The sequence below is a fragment of the Gopherus evgoodei genome, chromosome 7 (genome assembly GCF_007399415.2).
Source record: "Gopherus evgoodei ecotype Sinaloan lineage chromosome 7, rGopEvg1_v1.p, whole genome shotgun sequence".
In the NCBI taxonomy this organism is placed as follows: domain Eukaryota; kingdom Metazoa; phylum Chordata; order Testudines; family Testudinidae; genus Gopherus; species Gopherus evgoodei.
The window spans coordinates 105,580,819-105,598,481 of NC_044328.1; the positions used below are offsets into that span (position 1 = coordinate 105,580,819).

At 41.4% G+C, this 17,663-nt stretch overlaps 1 protein-coding gene across 1 annotated transcript in view; it reads right to left on the minus strand.

Moving 5' to 3' along the window:
• ARHGEF3 (Rho guanine nucleotide exchange factor 3) overlaps positions 1 to 17,663 on the minus strand; it is a 261,653-nt gene that overhangs the window by 176,308 nt on the left and 67,682 nt on the right. Inside the window, exon 3 of the mRNA XM_030568685.1 lies at positions 15,195 to 15,261. Within this exon, the coding sequence (XP_030424545.1) occupies positions 15,195 to 15,261 (67 nt within the window). The remainder of the gene's footprint in view (positions 1 to 15,194; positions 15,262 to 17,663) is intronic.

Sequence of the window (17,663 nt, forward strand, 5' to 3'; positions counted from 1 at the left end):
ATCCCCTAGAAAGACAGTAAAAGCAGCAAAGAATCCTGTGGCACCTTATAGACTAATTGCTGCTTTTACTGATCCAGACTAAACACGGCTACCCCTTCGATACTAGAAAGACAGTGTAATCCACACACCTCCTGGGTGTGGTGTTCTGTCCCATCTAGTGGCATCGAGATTACTTAGAGATTAATGAGCCTGCTCTACAGCCTTAACTAAAGGCTATGTGGCTTTTAGCTCACGTAGTAGAGGCTCATGCATTTAGCTTCATAAGAACGGCCATACTGGGTCAGACCAAAGGTCCATCTAGCTCAGTATCCTGTCTTCTGACAATAGCCAATGCCAAGTGCCCCAGAGGGAATGAACAGGTAATCATCAAGTGATCCATTCCCTGTTGCTCATTCCCAGCTTCTGGCAAACAGAAGCTAGGGACACCATCCCTGCCCATCCTGGCAAATGGCCATTGATAGACCTGTCCTCCATGAATTTATCTAGTTCTTTTTTGAACCCTGTTGTGGTCCTGGCCTTCACAACATCCTCTGACAAAGAGTTCCACAGGTTGACTGTGCTTTGGGTGAAGAAATACTTCCTTTTGTTTGTTTAAACCTCCTGCCTCTTAATTTCATTGGGTGCCCCCAAGCGCTTGTGCTATGAGAAGGAGTAAATAACACTTCCTTTTTCACTTTCTCCATGCCAGTCATGATTTAATAGACCTCTATCACATACCCCCTTAGTCGTCACTTTTCCAAGATGAAAAGTCCCAGTCTTATTAATCTCTCCTCATATGGAAGCTGTTCCATACCCCTAATCATTTTTGTTGCCCTTTTCTGAATCTTTTCCAATTCCTATAAATCTTTTTTGTGATGGGCCGATCACATCTGCACTCAGTATTCAAGAAGTGGGTGTACCAGGGATTCATATATAGGCAATATGATATTTTTTTCATCTTATTACCTATCCCTTTCTTAATGACTTCCAACATTCTGTTCGCTTTTATGACTGCTGCTACACATTGAGTGGATGTTTTCAGAGAACTATTCACAATGATTCCAAGATCTTTTTCTTGAGTGGTAACAGCTAATTTAGACTCCATCATTTTATATGTATAGTTGGGAATATGTTTTCCAATGTGCATTACTTTGCATTTTTCAACACTGAATTTCATCTGCCATTTTGTTGTCCAGTCACCCATCCTTTTGTATCTCTTCGCAGTCTGTCGGGGACTTACCGTAACTATCTTGAGTAGTTTTGTATCATCTGCAAATTTTGCCACCTCACTGTTTATCTCTTTTTCCAGATCATTTATGAATATATTGAATAGGACTGGTCCCAATACAGACCCCTGGGGGACACCACAATTTACCTCTCTCCATTCTGAAAACTGGCCATTTATTCCTACCCTTTGTTTCCTATCTTTTAAGCAGTTACCAATCCATGAGAGGACCTTCCCTCTTAGCCCATGAAAGCTTACTTTGGTTAAGAGGCTTTGGTGAGGGACTTTGTCAAAGGCTTTCTGAAAATCTAAGTCTACTATATCCACTGGATATAGCTCCAGAGGTCACAGGTTCGATCCTGCCCACCGATGACCGGGGTCTGTTGGTGTTACAAGTGGGGGCTTGTCCGGGATTTCAACTGGGAACTCTCCAATTCTTGGGAAGGACTTGCTCAGCTAGGGGAAATATGTAACCCACATAACTCCTGGGTGTGGTGCTCTGTCCTAGTTAATGGCACCGAGGCCACTTAGAGAGAGATTAATGAGTTTGCTCTACAGCCTTAACTGGGAGACACATGGCTTTCAGCTCCATTTTTGTTGCCCTTTTCTGAACCTTTTCCAATTCCTATAAATCTTTTTTGTGATGGGGCGATCACATCTGCACTCAGTATTCAAGATGTGGGTGTACCAGGGATTTATATACAGGCAATATGATATTTTTTTTTGTCTTATTACCTATCCCTTTCTTAATGACTTCCAACATTCTGTTCGCTTTTATGACTGCCGCTACACACTGAGTGGATGTTTTCAGAGAACTATTCACAATGATTCCAAGATCTTTTTCTTGAGTGGTAACAGCTAATTTAGACTCCATCACTGGAGCACTAAGCTCCAGGTTCATTCCTGCCCACTGACAACCAGAGTCTGTCGGTGTTACAACAGCATACTAAACCCATGCACAATAAATACAAAAAAAAGAGTCATGGAAAGATTTTCAAGAGTTTTAGTTCCTACTGCACTTTATAACAAAAAGTCTTTTTGATATTTGCCATATTCCAATACTCTTCCTTGTAACAGTGGAATAATAGGGCGCTGTAGCACTTTCAAATTGGAATCACCAGCATATAATTTTACTCCAATTTATCTCAAGTGAGACCAGTCTGATGTTACTTGAATTTTGCTCCTATTAACAGTCTCATTCTTGTTGTTTAGTCAAAGAGATAAAAATCAGTAGATAAATGCATTAAGTGCAATCAAGTGTTAAATTGCTATGAGAATCCAGGAGTGTAGGAGAGGTAGATGGCTACTTTTTACTGAAAAGTTCTTTTATGTAACTAACCTGCCAGTCAGAGCAAAGCTTTTCTTTCTTTCTTACTAACTTTTACCCTGCTTAGATTTCTTTCATTATGGGAATAATTGAAGTCAGCCAACTTGCACAAAATACATGTGCAAGTATTGTAAATACTTTTTGTAAATACCGTCTGAGAATTGTGGAATTTATCCCATTTGGCATGCAAGCTACCTCTTCCCCCCACAGACTTGAAATCAGGATATCAGAGAAACTGCTTATGCATCAAAACCTGACCTCAGTATGTTTAGCACATTTTTATGTCAGGCATCTAATAAATTATACCAGCTTTGCTCACAGGTGGCAGCATCTGCAGCTTGGTTAGTTAAATACTTTTGTAAAACCAAAAAGGAAATGGAACAAAAAGGAGGAAATAAAGAGAAACCGTGCTGCAGTAAATTATCTCCAATCTTCGGGCAACTGCACACCAAACACATGCCTCTAAAAATATTTCAAGCAGAAATGTTGGTTCAGATTTCACTATTCATTTTTTTATTTAATTTTGGCAGTGAGGTTTTTCAGCCAATTTGGGTGCACAGAGAAAGGAGGAGAAAAAAAACAACATAATGTAATATTGCAGAAGATCGTATTTGTTTTTTGTTGAACAGAATAGACATGCCTATCTCAGTGATAAGCAGGGGTGAAATGATGGTCCTTTTCAATCATTCCCACAAACCCACCATTCCTCACTGACCAGGCAACATTTTTCCCCCCTTATTCTTTCAGTAACTTCTCCATATCAAACCCATTTGTCACAAATCTAGTTGAGCTCCCCACATCTTGGACATTCAAATTGCTATGAGAGATTCAACTGCTGACTCAGTGTGCTTTGAGCTTCCAGAGTCTGAACCAAGTTCAGGCACTACTCTTGGCTTAGGTTCTTTAAGCACACTCTTGAGCTGCAGATCCTCTGTCTAGGACCACCTGCCAAGACCTAACACCTCACAGTCCAATTGCCCAACCCCTGGAACTAGCGCTGACCCCTCTATTCCTCTCCCCACTCCCACCATTGTACCTGATCTGGAAAGTACATGACACAAACAGCCCATATCAGCAAGGATGAAATCCACTACACGTATTCAAAAAATACAACAACTTCATAAGAATAACTTCATACTATCAACCAGAATGTATAAGCTGTACAGAAAGATTCACCAAATCATCACAATGTCTATTTTTTTTTACATTACATTATTCAAATAATCATTCAGAGTCTAGTCTACAGTCTATGCTCTCCATTTTAAATCATTGTGGACCCCTCTCACAGCTTCCCCCACCACTTCCTCATCCCTTTGGTCTCTGCTGCTTCCCTCTGTCTCTACTTTTTCCTCCTCTCCCTCCAGGTCCATATTTCTCCTTCCCTCTAATACTCTCCTGTCTATTAGACTCCTGGATACATACTCTCCCCACAGAGCAAGTTAAACTACTGCCTCTGATATGTATAGGCACTCTGTCTGCAGCACCAGTGTCATAAACGGATAGTTAAGAGTTAATGAAACAGAAGTACTTCATACCTCGTTTGCCTGTCAAGGGTTCACAAGATCAGTGAGCCAGGCTGTCACCTGACCAGAGGACCAATCAGGGGACAAGATACTTTCAAATCTTGAGGGAGGGAAGTTTGTGTGTGTGCTGTTAGTTTTTGGTTGTTGTTCACTCTGGGGGCTCAGAGGGACCAGACGTGCAACCAGCTTTCTCTCCAATCTCTCCTACAGGCCCTTATAAGGTCAGAATAGGGAGTACTAGGTAGATAAAGTGAGTTAGGCTTATGTTTGTTTTCTTTATTTGCAAATGTGTATTTGGCTGGAAGGAGTTCAAATTTGTATTTTGCTGAAAGGATTTTAATTTGTACTTGTATACTTAGGCTGGGAGGGTATTCCCAGTGTCTATAGCTAAGAGACCCTGTACCTATTCCATCTTAAGTTTACAAAGATAATTTTTACTTTTTTTTTTCTTCTTTCTTTAATTAAAAGCTTTTCTTGTTTAAGAACCTGATTGTTTTTTCATTCTGGTGAGACCCCAGGGGACTGGGTCTGGATTCATCAGGGGATTGGTGGGGAGAAAAGAGGGAAGGGGGAGAGAAAGATTAATTTTCTCTCTGTGTTAGGATCACTTTCTCTCTCAGGGAGAGTCTGGGAGAGGGAGAGAGAAGGAGGGGGGAAGGCGCATTTTCCTCTCTGTTTAAGATTCAAGGAGTTTGAATCACAGTGATCTTCCAGGGTAATCCAGGAAGGGGAAGCCTGGGAGAGGCAATGGTGGGGGAAAGGGTTTATTTTCCTTGTGGTAAGATCCAGAGGGTCTGGGTCTTGGGGTTCCCCGGGCAAGGTTTTGGGGGGGACCAGAGTGTACCAGGCACTGGAATTCCTGGTTGGTGGCAGCGCTACAAAGTACTAAGCTGGTAACTGAGCTTAGAGGAAGTCATCCTGGTACCCCATCTTTTGGACGCTAAGGTTCAGAGTGGAGAATTATACCATGACAACCAGGTTTTTTGACTTTCACCAAAATACATAGGATTCCACCCACTGATGCCTAGAACATTCCCTGAAGTTTTGGTACTGGTTGGGTGCGGTGTTCTAAAGTTACTGTATTACAGGTTAGACAGAACAAGAAACGCCATCAGGTTCAGTGTAGGGCCCCGGCTGCTCTTAGCCACGTACATACACCATCGCTATGTTCGGGTACTCTATGACTGTTTTAGTCATGGAACTTCCCATTAAGAAACAGAAATATGAAGATTTGTTGATCTCTATATACAGGGCTCAAATTGATTGCTATCAGCATGGGGGAAAAAAAAAGTTTCCCATGATAAAATAAATTAATGCAACTACAAGAAGTGAAGAGGAGTTTCCCTTGGTAAATGTTTAACATCCGGGCCCTCCTTATCTCACTTTGAGGTTTGCATTGGTGTATGCTGATTGATGCTTTAAACAGACCCATTTTTCTCAATACTAGACAGAGACATTTCAAAGTATCAAACTGACTGTCAAATGAAGATTGGGAAGTGAACACAATGTTTTCATTTAATGCCTTTGCCACTTTTGGTTGTCCTAGTGGCTTTGGGGCTGTTGAAATAATCTTTTATGCTATTTCTAGATGACATGCTATGTAAGTTTTCAACAAATCATCATCAGTGAACAAATTTAAAGAGCTCCTCAGAGATTTCTTTGCCATGCCCAAGTATGACAGCACCAAACTCACTGTTCTGTCATCAACATTAATTCAACTCTTCTTTGTATTCAGTTAGAATTGTACTCCTGTTTGAAAAGATATCAACATTTATTTTCATTATTCACCACCTGTACCAAAACCTTAGTGACCTGAAGTCAGCTCACTAAGCTTTTTTGAACACACTTTTTCCATCCATCAAAGCAAAGCTGATGCCAATGAGTTGCAAATGCTGAATGAAACTTGGCTCTCTTGTTCAGCGCTCACTTGTCTGTGTATTTCAGTGTCCAGACAAGTCATGTGGGCTATTGATGCAGGTTCGTCTTTGATCCTTTAAGGTATTTGGTTCAAACTTTTCCAAGGAATTAATATTTTGTTCTGTAACTGCAATCTTGTATAAGTTTTATGAAATATTACAACTACAAAATGCTTGGGGTCTCTTGTTGCCAGTACTAAAACATCCTTGGAATGTCTAAATATTATAGATGACAATTTCTTAACTCAAAAAGAGTTGCATCCAACATAGGGCAATTCCATATTAGACCTCATCTTGACAAATAAAGAAGAATTGATCACAGAACTAAAAACTAGTGGTAGCTTACGTACAAGTGATCACTGCTTGATCACATTTGTTATGTGCAAACAGAATAAAGTTCAGTCGTGTATATACTAGGTTCCTTTAAAGGGTCAACTTCACAAAGCTGACAATTGTGAGTTCAATCAGCAGTGAGGAAAAATTTAAACAGAAAAAATATGAATGCTAATTGGAAATTGTTTAAAAACACTTTACTGGATGCTCAAAAATATCCCCAAAGCCACAATCCCACAAATCAAGAAAGAAGGCCTTATTGGTTAAAAAACCAACCTGGCCTAGAGGGGCAGTAAATATATGTGTATATATACTTTACACATAGATACACACAGATATAGATATATAACAAATGGAGAAATGGGAAGTTGATAGTAGTGAGTATAAATCAAAAGTTAGGAATTGTAGAAAATTGATAAAGGAAGCAAAAGGACACAAGCAGACCTCTATGGCCAGCAGAGTTAAGGACAATAAGGAGTTTTTTAAAAGTATATTAGGAAGAAAAAGAATACTAACAACAATATTGGTCCTTTAGTAGATGGAGGTGGTAGAATCATCAAGAAAGAAAACAAAAAGACAGAAGTAGAATCATAGAAATGTAGGGGTTTGAAGAGACCTGCAGAGGATATCAAGTCCAGCCTGCTGCACTGAGGCAGGACCAAATCAACTTAGACCATCCCATCTGTTCTTAAAAACCTCCAGTGATGCCTATTCTAGAGCTTAACTATCCTTATAGTTATAAAGTTTTTCCTAATATCCAAGCTAAATCTCCCTTGCTGCAGATTAAGCCCATTACTTCTTATCTCTCCTTCAGTGAACATGGAGAACTGATCACCGTCTTCTTTGTAATAGTCCTGAATGTAAATGATAACTTATCAGGTCCCCCCCTCAATCCTCTCGTCTCAAGACTAAACATGCCCAGTTTTTTTAACCTTTCATCATAGGTCAAATTTTCTAAACCTTTTATCATTTTTGTTGCTCTTCTCTGGACTCTCTCCAATTTGTGCTCATCTTTCCTAAAGTGTGGTGCACAGAACTGAACACAGTACTCCAGCTGAGGCCTCACCAGTGCTGAGTGGAGTGGGACAATTACCTTCCATGTCTTATGTACAGCACTCTTTTCAATACATTCCAGAATATTAGCACTTTTTGCAAGTGCATCACATTGTTGACTCATTCAATTTGTGATCCACTATAACCCCCATATTCTTTTCAGAAGTACTAACACCAAGCCAGTTGTTCCTCATTTGGTAGTTATACATTTGATTTTTCCTTCCTAAGTAAAGTACTTGGCCCTTGTCTTTATTGAATTTCATCTTAATGATTTCAGACCACTTCTCTGATTTGTCACAGTTGTTTTAAATTCTAATTCTGTCCTCCAAAGCACTTGCAACTCCTCCCATCTTGATATCATCTGCAAATTTTGTAAGCATATTCTCCACTCCATTATCCAAGTCATTAATGAAAATATTGAATAGTATCTGACTGACCTTTGCAGGACCCTACTACATACGCCCTCCCAGCTTGAAAATGAATCATTGATAATTACTCTGAATATAGTCTTTCAACCAGTTGTATACCCACTTTATAGTAATTTCAACTAGACCACATTTTCCTACCCTGCTTATGAGAATGTTCTGAGGGTATTATTAAAATCAACATACATCACATCTACTGCTTCTGGGACCTCACCCATCGTCCATGAAGTTCTTGAAGATAATTGCTAATAGTTCCAAGGTTGCTTCAGTACCCTAGGATGAACTTCATCAGGCACTGCTGTCTTGAGTACATCTAACTTCCATAAATATTCTTTACCCTGTTCTTTCCCTAATTTGTCTTGCATTCTTTCCCCTATGTTGTTAATATCATGCCACCTCACCCACCTTCACCCCCTGTGCTGGACATAGGTGCGGACAGATGCCCGACAGTAGCATGCTTGCACTTATTCCTCTCTAGGTCAGGCCTCCTTTTCTCATGTGGGTCTGGAAACTCCTAATATAAAACCTAGTTACACTTTGAGAAGTTTTCTAAGCATTTATATAAAAGAATATTAGGCAGAAGAATGGAGACGGCCCAATGGGCCAAAATGGACATGGGTGGAAAACGTAAGGGGATTCAACAACAATGAAACAGTAGCACATCCAGATGTGCCCAAAACCATCACTCCCTATCCAAGGCCTCTAACCCCACCAGTGCTGCACGTAAAGTTGAGATGTTAGTTTCATGGATTGCGTTGCTCAGTCTGGGCCTCCAACCTGTTGGAATTAGGGTTACCATCTTTGAAATGCAAAAAAACCAGAACCCTCCTTCCACTCAGCCCCAATACCCAGGCAACTCCACAACCGCCCTCTTCAACAGCCACTAACAGTATAGATAACACATATAGATAAAACTGATACCATCACTGTCCACAAATGGGCATTTGTTTTAGCAGCACATTTGCTAGCCACTCTCAAAAGTAGTTTCATTTAGCCAGTTGTCATTGAATGTGCCTTTTCTGACGCGAGCTTTATTTCAGGGGTGTAGTAGATCACTTGCACCATCGCCCTGATCTTCCATTATTTAATATGCCTCACACATCTCCTCACTCTTGCATGACTCATACCCTCTCTCACACACACAGGCATGATGCACTTGTGTCTTGGTAAGCAGACAGCTGCTATATTTTCAACAGTTTTGATCTGTTATAGCTTAAACCGCAGAAGCGGGAACACTGCAGCTTCTTTAGCTGGACACAGACACTTTTAATATTAGATATCCCAGTGTATTGTGATAATAATGGAAATCTTTAGACCCACGTAAAAAAAAAAATCCAGCAGATTAAATCTGGCAACTGGCAAATCCATAAAAAAAAAAACAACAGTGAGACTGGTCAAATACAGGCCACGTGGTAAGTGTAGGTGGAATGCTGTTCCTCAGTTACTCAGTCTTCACATTCCCTCAGGACACCTGCGAGTTTAAGTCCGAAGTGCTGACAAGTCACAGTCTGGTAGTGTCTGTCACAGCTCCTTTTCCCCTGGCTTATGCACACCCACTCTCAAAGCAAAACAGTCCTTCTTCCTTCCACAGAGCGCCCTCCGTCTCTCCTCCCCCTCCCCCTGACACTACAGCCAAGATGGCGCTTGCCCTCAAGTTCCTCCCATCTGCCATGGAATCCTCTGTCATCTTACCCCTTCAAGCCGTTGATCCTCCAGGACTTGACTGTGCTTAGGTGCCATTTGCTGGCTTATTACAATATTAATTGAATTAATGGCCACCATCAACCTTTTTAGTGAAGACTAAAGCAAAAGTAGGGATTAAACAACTCAGTCTTCTTGATGTCATAACGTATTAGCTACCTTTCCCCACTAAATAGAGGACCTGTACTTATCTTCATCTTTCTCTGGCTCCTAGTTTATTTAAAGAACTACTACTTTTTGCCTCTTCTGTTCCTTGGTAGGAGTAACTCATTTCGTGCCTTAGCCTTTCTGATTTTGTCCCTACATGCTTGTGCTATACTTTTGAATTCTTCCTTAGCAAATTGTCCAGGATTCCATTTTTTGTAGGATTCCTTTTTGATTTTCAGGTAACTGAAGAGCTTCCGATGGAGCTATATGGGCCTCTTAATAGTCTTCCTATCTTTCCTTCACATCAAGATAGTTGGCAGTTGGGCCTTTAATGTTGTCTCTCTGAGAGATTACCAGCTCTCATGAACTCCTTTATCCCTTAGATTTTTTTACCCCTGGGACGTTACCTACTATTTCTCTGAGATTGTTGAAGTCTGCTTTTCTGAAGCCTATTGTCCTTATTCTGCTGCTCTCACTTCCTCCTTTCCTTAGAATCATAAATCTACCATTTCACAATCATTTTCAGCAAAATTGCTGAGCAGTCAATACATATTTGAGAAAAAAGCACATGATGTAGTCGTAGAGAATGATGATAATGCAATACTTTCCATTCCAAAAGTATCTTGGAAGGATGTTCAACAGCACTACCCATTGTCCCAAGGTGACTGATCATAGGCCTGGTCTACACTACGCGTTTAAACCAATTTTAGCAGTGTTAAACCGATTTAACGGTGCACCCGTCTACACTACGAGGCCTTTTATATCGATATAAAGGGCTCTGTAAATCAGTTTCTGTACTCCTCCCCAACAAGAGCAGTAGCGCTAAAATCGGTATTACCATATCGGATTAGGGTCAGTGTGGCCGCAAATCGACGGTATTGGCCTCCGGGCAGTATCCGATAGTGCACCACTGTGACCGCTCTGGACAGCAATCTGAACTCTGATGCATTGGCCAGGTAAACAGGAAAAGCCCCACGAACTTTTGAATTACATTTCCTGTTTGCCCAGTGTGGAGCTCTGATCAGCATGGGTGGCGATGCAGTCCCAAATCCAAAAAGAGCTCCAGCATGGACTGTACGGGAGATACTGGATCTGATCGCAGTATGGGGAGACAAATCTGTTCTAACAGAGCTCCGTTACAGAAGACGAAATACCAAAGCGTTTGAAAAAAATCTCCAGGCTACACAGTGCTGCGTGACAAGCATAACAGAAAGCCAAAGAATCAAATGGACGCTCATGGAGGGAGGGAGGGGGTAGTGAGGACTCCAGCTATTCCACAGTCCACAGCAGTCTCTGAAAACTATTTGCATTCTTGGCTGAGTTCCCAGTGCCTGTAGGTTCAAACACATTGTCCAGCATGGTTCAGGGTATAGCTCGTCAATTTACTTCCTCCCCCCACCACATGAAAGAAAAGGGAAAGAAATAGTTTCTTGACTTTTTTCAATATTACCCTATGTCTACTGAATGCTGGTGGTAGACGCGATGCTGCAGCAGTGAAGAGCAGTATCCGCTCCTCTCCCCTCCCTGGTGGCAAATAGTACAATATGACTGATATCCATCATCACCATCAGCCCATGAGTGCTCCTGGCTTGCCTCAGGTGAGGACAGCCGGGGGCACTTGGGTAAAAATAGGAATGATTCCTGGTCATTCCCAGTAGATGGGACAGAACGGCTGGTAACCATCCTCATCATAGCAACTGGGGGCTGAGCTCCATCGGCCACTTCCCTTTCATGTGTAAAGAAAAGATTCTGTACTGCCTGGACTGTCATAGCACCAGGAGGCTGCCGCCTCCTCCTCATTTTATCTCACTAACAAGTCACTGTTTCTTATTCCTGTATTCTTTATAACTTCATGACACAAATGGGGGGGACACTGCCACAGTAGCCCAGGAAGGTTGAGGAGGAGGGAAGCAATGGGTGGGGTTGTTGCAGGGGCGCCTCCCGTGAATGGCATGCAGCTAATCATTTCTGCAGGATCTGACACGGAGCAGCTGTGCTCTCTGATACACTGCTTCTCTAGCACACTTGCCCCATATTCTAGGCAGGACTGACTCTATTTTTAGTAACCATAAAGGAGGGATTGAGTCGGGGAGTCATTCCCAGTTTTGCCTTTGCGCCCCCGGCCGACCTCAGCCAGGGGCACCCATGATAGCAGCTGACAGTACAGAACGACACATAACTGTCATCTTCCTGCCAATTTACAACGGCAGCAGACGGTACAGAACGACTGATAACCGTCTCTGCTATCATGCAAAAGCAAACGAATGCTGCTGGGTAACGCTGCAGTAACGCCTCTATTAGCGGCATCCAGTACACATACGGTGACAGTAAAAAAAAAAAAAGCTGAAAGGGCTCCATGGTTGCCGTGCTATGGCGACTGCCAGGGCAATCCAGGGAAAAAGGGCGCGAAATTATTGTCTGCAGTTGTTTTTTCAGAGGAAGGAATGAGTGACGACATTTACCCAGAACCACCCGCGACAATGATTTTTGCCCCATCAGGCACTGGGATCTCAACCCAGAATTCCAAGGGGCGGGAGAGACTGTGGGAAGTATGAGATAGCTACAGAATAGCTACCCACAGTGCAACGCTCCGGAAATTGACGCTAGCCTCGGACCATGGACGTGCACCGCCGAATTAATGTGCTTAGTGTGGCCACATGCACTTGACTTTATACAATCTGTTTTATAAAACCGGTTTATGTAAAATTTGAATAATCCTGTAGTGTAGACATACCCATAGCACCTGGTCAGGGAGGGATCTGCAACAACTGTGACAGCAGATGGCTGACTCCGCATCCACTAAGGCTTTCCATGATTCAACAATTTCATATCAACCAGAATTCGTAAGTTGTACTTAGACAGATTCCCCAAATTGCTACAGTCCCAAATTTAGGAACAAGTTTTATTTTATTTGGTAGAAATAATTCCACATTTTTAGTTTTATGGAGAAATTTTATTTAAGAGAACAACACTCCTCTGCAACATTTGTAACCCCATGTGACGTTGCGGTTCTGGCGGGACCCAACTGAGAGTGCCAATTCAACTGTGACATTGCGATTCTGGCGGGACCCAACTGAGAGTGCCAATTCAGGACCAATTGCTCAAACAGGGCAGTCACAGCCCAAGGCTGGGGTTTTTCCACCTCTAAGGCAAACCAAACCAGCCAGACAAAAAGGACTTCGGTTTTACCCCATTGGCTAACCACACGTCACACAAGCAATTTCCTTAGACACTCCAGTCTCCCAGTGTCACCACCAGTGCCACCCGTCCTGGGGATGAATGGTTATGAAAACCAACACCCCAGTAAAAGAAAAAGGTTCTCTCGATCCCAAAGGACCAAGTCCCAGACCCAGGTCAATATACACATCAGATCTTACCGACAAATCACGCTGTTGCCAGTCCTTTAGAATCTAAATCTAAAGGTTTATTCATAAAAGGAAAAAGATAGAGATGAGAGTTAGAATTGGTTAAGTGGAATCAATTACATACAGTAATGGCAAAGTTCTTAGTTCAGGCTTGTAGCAGTGATGGAGTAAACTGCAGGTTCAAATCAAGTCTCTGGAGAACATCCCCCGCTGGGATGGGTCATTCAGTCCTTTGTGCAGAGCTTCTGTTCGTAGCAAAGTCCCTCCAGAGGTAAGAAGCAGGATTGAAGACAAAATGGAGATGAGGCCTCTGCCTTATATAGGCTTTTCCAAGTGTAAGAACACTCCTTTGTTCCTGCTGTGGAAAGTTACAGCAAAATGGAGTTTGCAGTCACATGGGCCAGTTTCTGCACACCCTGCTGAGTCACAGGGCGTAACTGCCTTCTCTCGATGGAGGCCATCAAGCAGGCTAAACAGAGCTGACACCAACTTGTCTGGGATCTTTCCCAGTGACACAACACAAGTTTGCAATACAGACAGCATACAGCCAATATTCATAACTTCAACTACCAAAATGCTACAGACATACAGACAGCATAATCATAACCAGTAATCCGTAACCTGGTCTTAGACACCTTATATGACCCCCTTTACCTAGGATTTGGTGCCGCTACAGGACCTTGGTTGCAACCCATGTTCTATATGGTCCCAGTTTATATCAATAACGTCACACCCCAATATTGCAGCATCCTGTTAATGTGTCAGAGCCAAATTATGAAAATACAAAATTGGCTACAAACAAGAGTGAAACTAACTAGTTTATTTACAGTGTCCAAACTGAATATAATGCAAAAGTAAATAGATAGTATAAATAATGAAAATTGAGACTTTTATATTATATTATATACTTACAATATTACATTATTTAATTATATAAAGATCAAATACACACCTTAACCAGTCAGTATCCAGTCCCTACTTATAAAACATTTAAGCACATGCACGTCCTTCAGTGCTTTGTACAATAGGCATGAAATATGTGCTTAAATACTTTGTTGAACTGAGGTCTTAATTCATAAAATACTGTATGTAAGAGACAAATCTTTCTACCCAGCCTTCCATTAAGCTACTATAAATACACACACACACAAACGAGTCTGTCCAGGATCATCACCATAACTGTCACAAAATTGTATCTTTTTTTTGACATTTAATCAAATCACTTTAAAGCTTTTGTAGGTAAAACAATTAAATTGCATCCTTTGGAGAAAATGACTTGCTGCACATGTGTGAGACCTACAGCAGACATTCGTAAAAATTTTCTGCTGCCTCAGCAAATATTAACCTTTCAGTTTAGTTTACAGTATCCTTTTTGGCTGGATTATTATGTGGGAATACCTGTGTCTGAAGGAAAAAAACCCAGGCCCCAGTTTTCCAACCAAAGGTCAAGGGAAGATAAAGATTGTGACCTCCTCTCAGAGAGTGACGCAGTCTTAGATATAACTCACAAAGGAATAGATGAAATACAGGGTTTGCAGGAAAAAGAGCAGATAATTGTATGATTTGTTTTTATCTTCCTAAATATTTATTGTTTTCCTCCATTTTACAAAGAAGAAACTGAGACTTGGAAGTTAAGTGACTTGCTCAGGCCAATTACTGACAGAACAACAACAGAATTTAGGATCTCCTCACTCCCAACCTTGTGCATAATCCATTAGACAATGTGTTTTTTGTTATTTTTCTCCAGCCGTACTTATCCAAAATTTACATGTGCAAATTTTCAATAAAAACCTGGCTTCGGGTGGCTTTTTTTTTTTTTTTTTTTAATTCCCATGTAGTGAAAAATGCAGTTAAAAACAAATGCTGTTGCTTCAATTTCACTGAAGTTTTTGACACATGAAAATGGCCAAATTTCACAAGAAAATTCCATTAATATGAATACGTCTCTCAGCTTTAGTTGCCATAAACACCTGATCACTGACACTGCTTTAAATTAGGCAATTTGCACAAATGAAAGTTGTATTTGTGGATGCCTTTAATGGTTTGCAAACTTAAAACCTCCTCTCTATAATTACTTTACCATAAATCTAATACCAGCCCTCCTCACATTTTTGAACTGCAAAGTGAATTGTGGTGGGAGTTAGCAGCAGCGTATGGGAGGAAGGGAGAACATAAACAATAAATAAAAACCCAAACTTACCCCTCTGAAATTCCAGCCTTTGGTGGAAGGAAACAGGGAAAAGTTGTTCTGTTGTTGCCGTTTAGGCCTGAAAGATGAGACAAGGATAGCATTTACTGTTTGCATTTTTAGCCTGGGACTCTCCAGATCAATACTGGGCAAAAGAGGGAGTGGCGCGGGGAAATAGCAACATAAGTGCTAAACAGACACCTTAGATTTCCTACTGTTTTGTTTAAACTGGATATAATCCAGACAAATTTCTCTTTTCACTTTAGTTAGTGAACACTATTTTCCTATGGTTTGAAAGCCAAAATAAAGAGGCAGCCTTACAAATCTATTGAAACATGTGGAATTGATTTTCAGCACTAACCACCCATAGCTCCCAGTGACTTCAACACTACTAAAAAAATCAGGCCAGCTGTGCTTTCTTCAGACCATGTCTAAAATTATACCAGGAAGAAGATAAAGGCAACTTAAACTTTTGCTATCTGTTGACATACAGATCCAAAACGCATTTAAACCAGGCAACATCTACAGTTTCAGTTTATTCTGAAACTCCTCTCCTACAATACATTACAATTACATATGCAGCTATCTCTGTAATCATCACAACCACCACTTTATACTTGTATAGTGCTTTTTATCAGCAAATCTCAAATTGCTTTACAGAGTTGGGCAAGTATTATTGAGATTTTATCAATAAGGAAACTAAAACAAATGTTAAGTCATCTGCTGAAGTGTAGAAAATCAACAAATTGGTGGCAAACTGAACCCAGGTGTTACTCACATCATTAAGAATACTGCTAGCTGCTATTTACATTTATAATTTTAAAACTACACTCCAATATAGAGCCTGCTGTCTGGATCACTCAGTGCATTTTGGCTCTGCCTACAATATAAACAACAGTGACAGGGCACCTGTTTCAAATACTGTTGTCTTGTGTAGGGTGGGTATGACCTAATCATGTTGTGACTGACTTTTAACCTGGCTACACATGATCACCACAGGGCTTCCAACCACATCACAAATGTAAACTACTGTAACTGGGTCAGGGGACCACTAGATTCTAAACATATCTGACAGTTACATTTTTACATTTCCAGTTAGGTTTGAGGGAGGTAGATTGTTTGTTTTGGGATTATTCTGGAACACCACCACCTTTCAATCATGAAGAACAGATTATTCAAATAAATAATCACTCACCTGTGGGAAAGTAAAGAATTTATGAATTATTTATTCAGTTTATTAAAGCTCTCTCCAAACTTAAAGACACTATACATATTATACATAAAAAAAAGCACATGAACAAACTTCAGGTATATTAATATCAACAAAAATTCCTCAAGTGCAAGCCAAATAAAGTTTTGCCCTCTAAGAATCCATAACTCCTACCAATCCACAAAGATATTCTCACCAGCCCAATTTACTCTTACCCTAATGAATATATCCTGCAGGGAAAGCCTGACAGAATACACTGATGTTGCAGTATGCCCTCAAAGTCAACAAATCCAGACTCTGCTGGACCAAGAGAAAAGAATTTCTCTTTCTAGATGTCTAATTAGCCATCATGTCCTTTTATAAAAAGGTGGGGGGGGACAAGCAACAAGAACACACAAAAAAAACCTCAAAATCAGCACAGTAGAAGGCTGCATGTTAGAACTATGTCCTGTTGTGAAGGCAGGGGACTGGACTCGAACTTTCAAGGTCCCTTCCAGCTCTACATTTCTATGATTCTATGAACTGCCATCCGTCCAAGAGAGGAAGGTTGTTCTTGTAGTTAAGGAATTGAAAGATTTAGGAACACTTCCTGGCTCTGCCACAGAGTTCTTTCGTGACCCTAGGCAAGTCACTAAATCTCTCTGTGCATTAATGTCCCCTCTCTCTAAAGTGGGATAATATTCCTTTCTGCAACCTTTTGTCTGTCCTGTCTAGAATGTGAGAGACAAAGTGGGTGAGGTAATATCTTCTATTGGACCAACTTCTGTTGGAGAGAGAGACAAGTTTTCCAGACACACAGAGCAATTCTTCAGGTTTGGGAAAGATAGTCCCAGGGTTACAGCAAAATGCAAGGTGATCTGGCAAAACATGCAGACATTATCTCCAGGATTACAATGATCAACACATCTTTCAAAATCCATGAGTCCTATACATGCCTATCATAACATGTCATGTACATCACCCAGGGCACTAAATGCTCCAGTAACAACTATCTGGGCATGGGCGGCAGGTGAACCCCCACTTTAGGGAGGCTAGCCTGACGGCCCTGCCCCTTCCACTTGAGGCCCCGCCCCTGGATAACAGGAGGAGCCCTAAGGCCCCCTCCCATGACCAGAGGAGCCCCGGCTCACTCACTCCACCCCCCCCCCAGGCCAGCCCCCTCAGCCTCAGCACCGGGCCAGGCCAGGCCGCTGCCCCCACACTGGGCTAGGCTAGCCCGAGCACGGGGCCAGGCCACTTCCCCCCCACCTCCAAGTGCCAGGCTGGGCCGA